Source organism: Gambusia affinis, linkage group LG16, assembly GCF_019740435.1.
Source record: "Gambusia affinis linkage group LG16, SWU_Gaff_1.0, whole genome shotgun sequence".
Taxonomy (NCBI): domain Eukaryota; kingdom Metazoa; phylum Chordata; class Actinopteri; order Cyprinodontiformes; family Poeciliidae; genus Gambusia; species Gambusia affinis.
This window is the reverse complement of record NC_057883.1, coordinates 16,416,981-16,430,687: the sequence shown is the minus strand read 5'-3', so window position 1 is coordinate 16,430,687 and position 13,707 is coordinate 16,416,981. Positions and strand designations below refer to the sequence as shown.

Here is a 13,707-nt window from a genome sequence, read left to right as displayed (position 1 = left end):
TCTTTTTTGCTACATATCTTGTTTATACAGAACAAACATGACAACAGGTCAAGATTAAATAGAAAATTTTACAGCCGAGTATAATGTACAGATGACTTGTACCAATGATTTAGGCTTAATTAATTTTAACCATGGCTGATTTCCTGTTTGAGTTGTGATGTTTTTATTTTGAAGCCACCGCTTCCCGTTTAGCTGTTAGCGCAAATGCAGCTTATCGGCAATCAAAAGACAGGATAGATTGTAAGGGAGCTTATTAAATATATTTTTATTATGAGCAGCTTCCTTGATAGAGGCACAAGGTATTTTTGTTATAACCTAAATAAGTATATGCTTCAAATTTTGTGGTACTCAAACTTTGCATTTTAATTACAAAAGTAAAGTTATTTTACTTTTTATTTTATTTTATTTTATTTTATTTTTACTTTTTTAAGTTGAGATTTAATGCTATTAAGTTTACAAATCATCAGTAAAGTATCATTCTTCATTCAGGGAGGAATTATTAGGCCTGACTTGATTACAAAACCTTTGCTTCTCTGTCAGCAATTTAATACTTGACAATGAGTCAGTGGTATTTTAATACTGGATGATAAAAAGACTAAAACAGACAGATAAAATTACATCACTGACGAAACCCATTGGTTTCTGATCGGCGTGCGTGACCACTGACTGAGCAGATGACACCAGGCTTAACTAAACCTGACTGTTAACCTGGTATGGCGCAGGCTAGCTGCGATAAATCGCCGTGGTAACTTATGTGTTGCTGCTTTTGTAAAACCGAGTCCAGACACAGCCAGGATATTCTTATCCGCTATCCTGAAACAGCACTCGGGTTTCCACTTTTGCCACACTTTGAATGTTTCAGCTCATAAACAAGGTATAAGAGGAATCAATTTGCGAATTAAAAATAGTAGGCTACTTTTATGAATATTTAGTTTTCAAAATGTAAAACCAACATAAAAATGTCTGATATTAAGTTTATTTTAGCAAAATACCACTGATGTAATTATTCAAATTTATAGCGACTAAAAACATATATATTTTTTGTCCTTATCAATACACTCAAATATATATTTTTTCTGCATTTTCAGTGTGAAAATATATTACAGCGTAAGCATATTTGCCTGTCATGCTGGTAAATGTATGAATATTCCATCATGCTTCCCTCTGTGTCAAAGCTTTTGAGCAGAGGTGGAAACCACTTGGAGAGCAACGTATCTCTGTGCGTCTGCTTCTGACATCACCCCTTCTGAAGTTACAGATATGGCAATGCCTCTCCTGGAGACAGCTTAGTCTTCTTGAGACTGAAAGACTAAAGCAGCCGTCGTTATGTCGCTCAACTGGTCGTCAAAGGAGCAGAAAACCCAGAACCAGCCGTCAGCGGCTGGACAGAAGCGAGCCCGCAACGACGCGGGGAACCAGGTGACGGTGGTTCTCGGTGCGCAGTGGGGGGACGAAGGAAAAGGGAAAGTTGTCGACCTTTTGGCCACCGAAGCTGACATTATATGCCGATGCCAGGTAAATATCAGAATTTGGGATTTCTTATAGGCTGTAGTTGTTTCAGTGACGTGCCATTTTTTGAAAGAGGGTTTGCAGATCTTAGAATAAAAGCGGGCACTGACTTTCAGACTGAAAAACACTTGAAAATCAGTTGTGCTTTCTGCACACACAATTGTGTTTCAGCAAGTTTTTATTATTGGTCATTAACTGATTTAACAATAATTTGTGGCAAGTGTGCCAAATGTCATTAAATGCAACAAAAAGTCTCATGTCAAATAGTTAGGAAAAGTAACCTCGGACAGGTTTGTTGTCCAAGTACATTGACACACAACACTCTAGAGGTCAACCTTACACTCAGCCCTTTCAGCACTTGGGGTGTTGTGCTTTCTCCACTGTCAGGAACTGGTACCCTGTGTTCTGAAGGCTTTAGAGCCCCACCCTCTGGGCTGGAGAGGTCACATTCTCTGGCTGGTTTGATATGTGAGAAGGCCAGTCTAGTGGGGGGAAAGAGCAGAGCACCAAGCCTGTTAAATTGGGTTATGGAAAAGCTTGGTCGTTACAAAATGTCACCATGTTTCCCAAATATGAGACTTGTCATTGCTACTAAGTATTCTGATGTAACAATTTAGTATTATGTATTGACGCCCAATGAATCTTTTCACATTTCTTCATGTCACAAACACCAACATCAATGAGGATATTTTATGAGTATTTACCTGATAGACCAACAAAAGATGGTTTATAATTACTTACTATTCTATTACATTCATAATTCCATAATTACTGTGGACAACATCCATCCATCCATTTTCTGTTCACCCTTGTCCCCAATGGGATCGGGAGGGTTGCTGGTGCCTATCTCCAGCTACGTTCTGGGCGAGAGGCGGGGTTCACCCTGGACAGGTCGTCAGTCTGTCGTAGGGCAACACAGAGACATACAAGACGCACAACCATTCACACACACACACTCACACCTAGGCAGAATTTAGAGAGACCAATTAACCTGACAGTCATATTTTTGGACTGTGGGAGGAAGCCGCAGAACCCGGAGAGAACCCACGCATGTACAGGGAAAACATGCAAACTCCATGCAGAAAGACCCCGGGCCAGGAATCGAACCCAGGACCATCCTGCTGCAAGGCAAAAGCTCTACCAACTGCGCCACTGTGTAGCCCTACTGTGGACAACAATTATCTAAATTTCTTCACAGATTCTCAGATGAATTTAGGTCTGGACTTTGATTGAGCCATTCCAATATAAGTGTTTTGATCTAAGCCATTTCGTGGAAGCTTTGCTTGTATCTCTGATGTCCTTATTCAGTTTAAAGCCAAAATGCTGCCCCAGTCTCAAATATTTTGTAACATTTTCTAGGAATGCCCTGTATAAAGCTTCATCCATTCTAACTATGATTAGCGTCCCTGTCCCTTGATCCTGTCACCATCATGTTTCACAGTAGAGATTTTGTGCTGAGAATAATGTCCAGTTTTAGTTTGTTTTGCATGTATTTCTTAAGTTCAATTTCCACACAATCTAACCAGAGGACTTTCTTCCCCATGTTTGTCTTCAGTAGGGACAATGGAAAACTGCAGAGATGACTTCTTATGGCTATAATTAGATATCCCAAAAGGAGTGTACAATTATGATGGAAGAAAATGGTTAAATATATTCCTCCACCAGAGCAATTAATCTTGGCAGCTAATCCAGAGATAGCATGGCTCTCTTGGCTGCTCATTGGATTAATTTTCTCTTTTCCCAGCAAATAGTTAAGGTGAATATTCTTGGTAGATTTTCAGTTGTGCCACACTCGTACATAGATACCAACAGCTTTCATGTGAACAGTACTCTGAGAAATTTCCAAACTTTCATACATTGCATTATATTCCAATTAAGTTTTAAACTTTCCCACAACTTTACCTCTGACCTGTCTGGTAGGTTCCTTCATCTTCATGATGCTTCTTCGCTTCTCTCTGTTCTCATAGAACAGCTGGATTCATACTGAGATTAAATCACACACTGATGTGCTTATTAGTAATTAGGTGCAAGGGAATTGTTTGGACTAGATTTAATTTTAGGGACAGCACAGGCTGATTACAAACATTTACATTTTTGTCTGTAAAGACTTCCACTGTACACTTTACAGTCATTCACTACATTGTGTTGACCTATCAGATAACACCCCAACAAAATAGAGTGAAGTTTTTGGTTATAGCATGACAAAATGTGGAAGAATTCATGAAGTTTGAATATATTTGCAAGGTGCAATACATTTACCACTACTGTTACAGGGAGGCAACAATGCAGGACACACGGTGGTAGTGGACGGCAAAGAGTATGATTTCCACCTTCTCCCCAGTGGAATCATAAATACCAAAGGCATTTCACTCATCGGTAACAAGGCTTTACTCATGTCTTTTCAGGAACCGCACCCTTCTCAGCTTTACTGAGTCATTTCCTTTGATTCCTTTAGGTAATGGAGTGGTCATACATCTACCTGGACTGTTTGAAGAGGGAGATAAAAATGAGAAGAAAGGTATTTTGTTGAAAAATACTTAAAAAAAAAAAAAGTCTGAAGTATGGTTTTGTGTTCTCATGTAGATGTGATTTTTAATCCATGACCAGGTCTGAAAGGCTGGGAGAAGAGACTGATAGTTTCAGATAGAGCTCACCTTGGTAGGCACATTTCCTTCTGATAACTATCTGTAGCAATAATTGTGTGTTTAACAGAATTAAATCTTATCTTTCCCCTCAGTCTTTGACTTCCACCAAGTTGTTGATGGCTTACAGGAGACAGAACGACAAGCACAGGAAGGAAAGAAGTAAGGAATACAAGGAAGATCAGAATTGGATATGTTACTAATCTGTTCTAATCTTCATTAATTCTGTGTCTTATTTTTTATGACAGCATTGGAACAACAAAGAAGGGCATTGGTCCAGCATATTCCAGCAAAGCTTCTCGTATTGGGCTGCGTGTATGTGACCTGTTGGGCGACTTCAATGACTTCTCCACCAGGTAACAACAAAGGAAAAATAGTCCAACATGTCAAAGTCTTTTATGTACATGGATTATAATACTTTGAAAATTCTTTTCAGATTTAAGAATCTTGTGCATCATTATCAGTCCATGTATCCCTCCTTGACAGTTGATGCTGATGACCAACTAAAAAAACTAAAGGTTGGTTTGGGATTTTGTTAGCCGTGCAAAAGTATTCATAATCTTTCATAGCCTTTGAGCTTTTTCACAGTTTACTATGTTTTATGTGGCAACGGGGATATGCAAATTCATCCCTTTTACCAGTTATTCAATGTATTTCACTAGGTCTTTATGAGACAGACAAATACAAAACAATACATCATTGCATACTCAGTTCCTTTATTCTGTTCCTCCAAATAAAAATGCAGCACAAACATAGATCCTTTTCCCTTCATTTGAGGATTATGGCTCACTTTGTATTGGTTAATTACATTAGACTCCTCACAAATACATTGATTTATATAGTTTTAATATGAAAAAAATGGAAATAATTCCAAGAGGTCATGACATGAAATAAGGATAGCCACTAATGAGTTTATGCATTTACACAATAATATGCACAGGGGTTTTTTTTGCCTAAAATATATGTCTCTCATTCCCTACCCCACCCTCCATCATAGGATCAGATATTTAGATCAGAAATTAGGACAATATTTCACAAACATGGTAAAAGTAGCTTTTTCTAACATTGAATAAGTTAATATTTTATATGTGGGCACTTGGAAAACATTAATCCAAAAGGTGTTTGGTTGTGCGAGTTTAAAACATCTTCAGGAGGAGCATGATTTTTTTGTTCGTTTTGTTTTGTTTATTGGATCTAAATTTTTATCTTCCACTGTACCAACATGCCTAAATACAATTACTTGTTTCTGGTTTTTGGTGTTTTTCCCAAGATTACTATTGGACTCCATCTGGCCACCTAATCAGATGGAATTAGGTGGCCTAAAGGATTAATTAGTACTAATACTGCAAAACACCAAGATTATCTCAGTCGATATCTGGAATTTACAGTTTTTTTAAAGGAAGCAAATGAACAGTACTGTGCAACTTTCAAACCTTCCAGCTTTGAAAATTGCTATAAAAGTCTTTTGTTTCAACTATGAAAGTGTTTTGCTTCACAAAGGATTTTGCAGAGCGATTGCGCCCAATGGTCAGAGACGGAGTCTATTACATGTATGAAGCTCTTCATGGAGCTCCAAAGAAGATTCTAGTTGAAGGGGCCAATGCTGCTCTTCTTGATATTGACTTCGGTAAAATTTCATTCCAAAGTAATCTTGAACACATAAAATAGCATGTTTTTAGTGAAGACCAGTGATGCTGCATTTTTTTAGGCACATATCCTTTTGTGACTTCATCAAACTGCACCGTGGGAGGGGTGTGCACTGGACTCGGCATCCCGCCACTCAATATTGGCGATGTGTTTGGTGTATCCAAGGCCTACACCACCAGAGTGGGAATTGGAGCCTTTCCCACAGAACAACTAAATGTAAGACCTTGATGTTTCATCAATAATTTGCTGTCTGGGAAAATTTAGTTGCATGAAAGATTATGATGTTTGGAATCCTTTAAAAAAAAAGCGGGAAATACTTCTTTTGCTTAGGACCAAATTGCTTTCTTCAAATGCAACATCATCTTCGTGTTATCACCAAAAGGGAGAATTACCTTCAGTTTTCTAACTGCTACCTAATTCCAATGTAACTGGACATACAAATAAGCAAAACAAATTATAATCTTGTTTCAAAGCAGCTGATAGATTGTTTCCTTTTGCATCATTTCCATTCTTAATCTGAAGAGCATTTTGGTTGGTAAATGGTGGTTAAAGCTGCTTTACTCTTAGCTCCATACAGTAAGACAAAATAATTGCACCATCAGTCTTTCATTTAAATTTCTTACAGAAATGGTGTGATAGAAAATGTAAGAGTATGAAACTATCTTTTGAAAACCTTCGTATATGGCCCAGCATTGGGATTTTCAGTCTGACATACAGTCTGTAATTGTGTAAACAGTTTATTTTGGCTGGTGCAGCTGTCAGATTTCTCACACCACATATTCTTATGGATAAATATAGGACCAGATTCTTGGTTAAAGATATGCTTACTGTAAGAGTCAGAATTATGTTAGTCTATTATTTTTTGTTCTCTGCAGGCAGTTGGAGAGTTACTCCAGACAAGAGGTCATGAAGTTGGCGTGACCACAGGAAGGAAGCGGCGCTGCGGCTGGTTGGATCTTGTCATTCTCAGATATGCTCATATGATTAATGGCTTTACTGCGTGAGTCCCACAAAAATACATTTGCACTCTTACACCATCCTAGTCACTGTTTCAAGAGCTAAAGCTGCCTCGAATTAAGCTTGTTGTGTCCTTGTATCCAACAGCATTGCTTTGACAAAACTTGATATTCTGGATGTGCTTGATGAAATTAAAGTTGGAGTTGCCTATAAACTTAGTGGGAAGAGAATCCCTCATTTCCCAGGTAATAAATAGAAAAGACTTATTACATTGCCTTTTCCAGTACTTCATCTAAAGATTGAGAATGCCTGCTCTGTTTTAATTACAGCCAACATGGACATTTTGCACAAAGTGGAGGTAGAATATGAGACCTTCCCAGGTTGGAAGACAGACACATCTGCAGCCAGAAAGTGGAATGATCTCCCAACCAAGGCACAGAACTACATTCGTTTCATTGAGAACCACATTGGAGTCCCTAGTATGTCTGACACGAAAATCATAAATCTTCAAACTTCAGTTTCCACTGAAAGTTCAAAGATTAACATTAATTAATGTTGTCTAGTAGGAGACATAATTAACAAATTCATTCAGCTTTTGGTGATGACTTTCATTGCTCCTTTTGATCATCTCTTTCTCTATCTCATTCCAGTCAAGTGGGTTGGTGTTGGAAAGTCCAGAGAGTGCATGATCCAGATGTTCTAAACCAAAATACAACTCATGGAAGAAAGGACTGGCACAAAGGGGCATGTTTTAGCCACAAAGAAATGTTCTCTTTGAAAACAATAAAAAAAAACATGTGTATACAACAAATGAGATGTGTCGATCAGATGTTTTCTGAGGCAATCAAACATACCCGGTTTTGAAGGTGCTACAATGAGCAGCAATATAAAACTTACAAGAATATTCTCAAAGCTATCAACAAAGTTTCTATCTGAACTAATGTATATGTATATAAGATTTCCAAAGCTTGATAGACTAAATTATAATCTAATTAAATTATAATCTTACCCTACGTTGAACTTCCCTTCAACTTTTTTTTCTGATGTGCCTGATGATAAAAGTGTTTGGTCACTAACAAAACTTTGACATCTTTGTAGATTTGTATTAATATTGAAAGTAAATTACAAACAGGTGGACAATATTTACTAATAATATGATTTCTGACTGCTTGATTGGCTGCATTAGATTTTAGGGGTATCTGAGTATAGCTGGATTAATACAAATGCTGCATTTTTCATAACTCTATTGGTAAAATATTTTCAAAACTACAAATGATTTTCCTCTTACTTAAGCCACAACTTAAGCCTACTTTTGTTGGTCTTCTACATACAATTAAAAGAAAATGTTCAAGTTTAAGTGCCTTAAATATATTTCAGTTACTATTTGGTAGAATTAAAATACAAATGCCAAATTTGTATTTGACACCAATTATTTATTTCAGAAATGTTTAAGCTAATTGTGGGTTGTTGGCTTTACTTTAGTAAAGTTCCTCATCTCGACTTTGACCCCCTAATGTTAAAACAATATTATGTTCAAAATTTAAGTTGTGCTCTTGTTTCCAAATATGTCCAGTGTTAAGCTCCTTTAATAGAATAAAATAATCTTTTGTAGGCTGTTTTGATTCGTTTTCTCAAAAGAACTGAAAGCTAATTCTGAAAGCTAAAAAATCCCAGTGTAATCACTTACTACATTTTCGACGGTCCCGGAATGCAACATCATGTCCTTTTTTGGTTTTAAACGTTGATCACGTGGTACAAGAGCAGCAATCTGAGATTGGAGTTTTGTTGTCACGTGACGATAACGTGCTGTTTGTGATTGGCTGCTTTCTGACCCCTGCCATTTTTCCCGCAATAAACAAGTGTGGGGGTGTTAGCGTAGCTATACACAGGGAACTTTGCACATTTAGCAGCTAAAATGCCCAAACGAACTTGTCCTTTTCCTGAATCCTTCTCTTCCCAGTACAAAATACACATCGGGCAGCGGGAGATAAACAGTTACGGAGTGTTTGGAAATAAATATAGGCAAGAAATATACGGTAAGTAATGGTTGTGGACGACTTATTGCTGTTGCTCCCTGTTAGCCACGGTGTAAGCTTCGTTGCGCACATTTGCTTGTGGTTCTCTGCATTTGCAGCTGCTGTTTTCACGCTTGTTTTTGTTAAACAGCTGATTGAGTCTCTTGTGTGATTATTTTACTCTCCCCCTCCCTTTCGGCCTCTTTTAGAAAAGACAAAGAACCTGCTTTTCAATGGTGCAAAAGCTGTAGTGGGGAAAATATGGACTGGAGAGGAGAAGTGCCCAGATTCACAGTTTAAAGAACAACACGCTGCATGCAGTCAGACACTCCTGAGAGGACAGACACTTATTGGCCAGGATGGGAAACTCACAAGAACAAATGCTGTACAAGGTAAGTAGTCTCACGGTCAAAATTATGCACAGCAAAGAGATTTTAAATATTAACTTTAAACAAGCATTGTGAAGAACAACATCTCATCTGCAATACACGTGATGCATGACTAGATCATAGGCCAGAGAAACTTTCCTGATAACCGTTATAATGCTGTCTGCACAATAGTTAGGTTTCCTGTTATACCAAAACAAGCCGGAAACAGAGAGGATGCAACCGGAAGAATGGTTTAGGTTTTGTAACTTTTTGAAGCGGAGTATAATACATGACTCCCACCATCGTTTTATATATGCACTTTTTACATGCATAAAGATTCTGCATTTACACTTTTGTTTGTTGTCTGTATTTTGTTGTATAATTTGTTTTTATTAACTACTGTCGACAGAGAGCTGTTTTGGTTCGTAACTGTGCCCAAGCATTCAATTTTTGACTCCAAGCTTGAAGTACTTCCTCATATTAGACATTAGCCTACAACAATTTGGACAAAGCAGATTCTACAGTCTCCATACTTATTTTAAATCAGTAACTCAAAGCCAGTAAAAGTTTTGATCCAAACACTACTGACTTTTAAAGGAACTTTGTGTTCCGATCCATAAATGCTTCACGGTTGCAGGAAGGTGAACTCTTCTTACATGCAGTGGTTTGAAGGAACATGCTAATGGTAAATGTAATTAATGCCATACCTGTTGTTGTTTCTACATTCCTCTGCGCTGGTGTGACTGGTAGGTACCAGATCCTTCATAAAGCCAGGATCTACAACTGCTTTTAGATTTAGGGTTTAACTTTGATTCAAACCACTATTTCACCTGAAGTCCAAGATGGAATTATTTTTTTCTTGATTTCTGTTGGTTTTAAGTAATTGCATAGTTGTTTAAATATATATTACACCAATAATATATCTACAAAACACGGATTGGGTGAGCTTACCTGTTTTCTTTTTCTGGCAGAAACATTGTTAAACAGTTAATGCTTTGTGCCAGCAGATGTCAGGCTTGGCCTGTGCTTGCAAGTCTTTAATGTCTGAGCCTAAATGGGTGTATTTCTATGTAGGTGTGCCGGCGGCTCCCACAGGCTGCTGTGTTTGTCATAAAAATCAGGGTCCCAGGACGCTGTGTTCCCAGTGTGACAAACTGGCTTGTGCTTCTTGTGCCAGACAGTGTTCCAGCTGCTGCAGCCTGTGCTGCTCCGTCTGCACCATCATAGAGTAAGTTTAACGTCTCCCCTGTCTGAACTTACACGTTGTCTTGCAAAAGTTTTAATGCTCCTATAATTATCCGGACATTACAACTACAGACTTTTCTGGTCTTTAATGGGATTGTAACAGTGACCTTTCCTGTAGAGCTCCAACAGTCCAGCTGTTTTTATCTTTGTATAAAACTATTAATCAGCAATAGTTTTTTTTATATATATATATTTGTTTGTTAATGGTAGAAACTAGCACAGTGAGCTTTAATCTTTGTAAGTATACCAGAAACATTTTACACTGAGTTTCAAAAAAGGTTTAATAAAACTCTTACTAGATGGCATTTCTGTAAGTAGGCACTGAGTGACGCAGATAAATGTTACATATTATACATCATTAAATTTCCTGCCAGAAGGGGTAGACAAATCCCTTCTAGCCCAAGGCAGTTTTTAAATGTTTTCATTTTACTTTGGTCCTTGAATTAAAATTTTTCTATCTTTGCTATTTAACTTAATTGATTCCCTCAATTATTTTAGCTTTAATTTGAGATCTGAAATAAGCAATGTTGCATTAATAAATATATTTTGAGCTTCATGCTTGATTTGCATTAAAGGGATAAAACACCAGAAGCTAACTGTATTTTCTTAAACTGTTGCTGATAAATCTTCACAAATCATAAAGTCTTCAGATAATTTCAATAAATTGTACTTTAAATGATTTCCATTTCTCCAGTTTTTTTACCCTTGTGTTAGTGAACCAAACTAACTGAAGTGAGAAAGTTAGATGTTTAATTCTGTTGGACTAATTAAGAACTATCATCTGATATTTAACATTTTAAACTCTCTTCATTCCAGTTACAGTGGACCATACGATGAAGTGCTATGCTGCAGCTGTTCGACATAAGCAGAACCAACAGGAAGGATTGGATTGTGTACTTGATCATGTAAAGTTGCCCCCATGAGATATTACAAAGATTTCAGTGTAAACTTGTTTTTATAATTGAAATGTATTCTTGTATATATGTGTTTCATTCTGTAATTAACTGAAATTAAACTTGAATGTTTTAATTAAGTCTATTTTACTTTGACCTTTGTAAAGTTTATGTTTTGACTTGGTATTGCATTAAATAGCATATGTTCTAATTTTTCAATATGGAAATTGATGTCTCAAAGTTTTTGTCTACAAATAGGAGATATGTTTAAAAAAAACAAAAATGTCACTAGTTGAAGAAGAATGATCTGTTTCATTTTTAAAATTCCAAATTTATGCATAACAAAGTCTACCCGCAACAAAAGTATTGATATATTGAAATCTGTTGTTCAAATTTGAGTTTGAGTGAAGACTTATTTATTTGGTAGTTTACATAGAAACGTAATCTGAAAGCAGCAACTTGGACCCCTAGCAAACAACACCCTGCAGAGGATTTTAAAACGACCCGGCCTGTTATTTACCACACAGGGTAAAAGCCATCTGTAACCCATCAATGTAATTTGAAACGCTAAGACTCTACCAGCCTTTACGTTACATTTAGCAGTTTCTGCTCCAGTTCTGACCAGCATTACTCTGATGCTAACAGTGCTCTGTCCTTCTGGTTCTCAGAGAAACAGAAGGACAGAGAAATGATCAACCCACGCGACCCACATTTGGAGGCCTTGAATCGGGTTCAATTCCCGGACCCAACCGACGTTTGCCGCATGTCTTCCCACCTCTCCTTCCCCCTTTCCTGTCAGCCTACTGTCATAAAAGGGACACTAGAGCCCACAAAAGATCCCCTGGAGGGGGGAAAAGTAGTCATAATGCATTCATCTTCATAATCGGATCAATGAGTGTGCCAACACAATGTTTTCACGTACAGGGGGGCTTTTTGTTTTAGAATATTCCATCTCATCGCATTAAACACAATAAATAAACTGTTTATAAGGGGGTTATTTATTTCCTGCTATTTGGAACTAAAATATGTTGGGGGGGAATATAGACATTTGAGTCTGAAGGTTACTCATCAGCAGGTGGCAGCACACTTCATGAAATACTTGTTTGAGAGCTGAGTTGTTAAAGAGACTTGGCATCTTCGCATTTTCTCTTTGTGTGCGAACACTTTAGTCTCCACAGTCTGAAGACAAACTCCTTCAACCTTTCAACCAAAGTGTTTTATTTTGGCTCGACGACGATAATGAAATTCCTGCCCAGCTTTTCTGGAATGACCTTGAGATTTATTTGCTGAAACAAGACAAACGAGAGACAGAAACAGAACCAGAGCTTTGAAGCGGTTTGGCTTCGGTTATCCCTACCGGACCCGACCTTGGGTTGGTGTAGTCATCACTTTGTGTTGGCTGCTGTTCATCACTGGCGACGGCTGCCTTTCAGGGTCAAATATTGTACGCTGTAAATAATTGTTCTCAGCAGCACTTTACAGCAATCAGTCACACGCCGTCGTGATGCCGGTGTTCTGTTTATCTGTGCTACGGCTTGGTTCGAGTGAGCTTCGCGGAGCTTATTGCAAATGTGTTTGTGAGCCGTCGAGTCACATCGCTTGCTCAGCGGCCCAGTTGTGGCCCGGGTCTTTGGGGAGCTGTTGCAGTTGGTGTCCGAGGGCACTGCTTGACTTCTGGCTGAGTGAGCAGACAGCTGCTGGGGAGCCAGGCGTCAACTTGTCTGCACATTTCTTGATAAGACTTTAAGAAATTCAGTTGGATATGAAAGACTTGATGTAGATATGTGGCTTTTAAAGCTGCAGTGTTTCTGCTGTATATTGGACATAAAGAAGCTCAATGCATAAAAACTAGACTTGTTTTTAGGCAACGGAAGTGGCTGAAATTGGTTTTATGATTATTAAACTTTTTTTGTTTTTGTTTTTTTGGAGTAACCCTGAATGTATTTATATACATTCACACATTATAAAAGTTGATAATCTATGTTCTGTTGAAAAATTGCCTGTCTTTATTTGAGCACATTTAGTTTTTGGAGGGAGCAGTCAGGGTTTCATAGCCTTGCGTGCCCCAAATATTTGCCTCGCTTACAGCTACTATGAAATTAAGGCTTTTCTTTTTGTAATTCATAATGTATAAAGTAGATCAAAGTGCCTAGGAACTGAATAATCCACCTGAGAAACGTGACACATCCCAAAGACACATTTATCTTAGGCACTGTAAAAAAAGGGAAAGAGAACAATCAAATAAGGCAGATCAAAGTTGATTTTTACAACTCTTGGGTGGTTTCAATAAAATAGCATATTTCATAAGCATTTATTGAGAATTAATCGAAGATATAAAACCGTTGAAACTGTGATGAACAAGAGTGGAAAAAGGATGCTGTAGAAGTTCAAAATGGAGTTATGTACAGAGATTTTATCAAATGCAGAGGGC

At 37.7% G+C, this 13,707-nt stretch overlaps 2 protein-coding genes across 2 annotated transcripts; both read left to right on the top strand.

Annotated features, from left to right (window-relative positions):
* The first annotated feature begins 1,202 nt into the window (after positions 1-1,202).
* adss1 (adenylosuccinate synthase 1) lies at positions 1,203-7,536 on the top strand. The gene is made up of 13 exons (XM_044142345.1): positions 1,203-1,515; positions 3,783-3,885; positions 3,965-4,027; positions 4,117-4,167; positions 4,247-4,313; positions 4,400-4,507; positions 4,588-4,669; positions 5,652-5,778; positions 5,860-6,014; positions 6,674-6,798; positions 6,903-7,000; positions 7,085-7,234; positions 7,406-7,536. The coding sequence occupies exons 1-13, from the start codon at positions 1,327-1,329 to the stop codon at positions 7,456-7,458; spliced, it is 1,371 nt and encodes a 456-aa protein (XP_043998280.1). The 5' UTR covers positions 1,203-1,326; the 3' UTR covers positions 7,459-7,536.
* A 1,052-nt stretch (positions 7,537-8,588) lies between these two features.
* siva1 (SIVA1, apoptosis-inducing factor) lies at positions 8,589-11,416 on the top strand. The gene is made up of 4 exons (XM_044142346.1): positions 8,589-8,791; positions 8,980-9,162; positions 10,213-10,366; positions 11,200-11,416. Exons 1-4 carry the CDS (start codon positions 8,671-8,673, stop codon positions 11,246-11,248), a joined length of 507 nt encoding a protein of 168 aa, XP_043998281.1. The 5' UTR covers positions 8,589-8,670; the 3' UTR covers positions 11,249-11,416.
* The last annotated feature ends 2,291 nt before the right edge of the window (positions 11,417-13,707 follow it).

Coding starts and splice junctions, on each gene's coding strand:
- adss1 (XM_044142345.1), top strand. CDS start 1,327: ATGTCGCTCAACTGGTCGTCAAAGGAGCAGAAAACCCAGAACCAGCCG. Junction 3,886..3,964: donor CAAAGGCATTTCACTCATCG/GTAACAAGGCTT, acceptor TGATTCCTTTAG/GTAATGGAGTGGTCATACAT. Junction 4,028..4,116: donor AGATAAAAATGAGAAGAAAG/GTATTTTGTTGA, acceptor ATCCATGACCAG/GTCTGAAAGGCTGGGAGAAG.
- siva1 (XM_044142346.1), top strand. CDS start 8,671: ATGCCCAAACGAACTTGTCCTTTTCCTGAATCCTTCTCTTCCCAGTAC. Junction 8,792..8,979: donor ATATAGGCAAGAAATATACG/GTAAGTAATGGT, acceptor GGCCTCTTTTAG/AAAAGACAAAGAACCTGCTT. Junction 9,163..10,212: donor AAGAACAAATGCTGTACAAG/GTAAGTAGTCTC, acceptor ATTTCTATGTAG/GTGTGCCGGCGGCTCCCACA.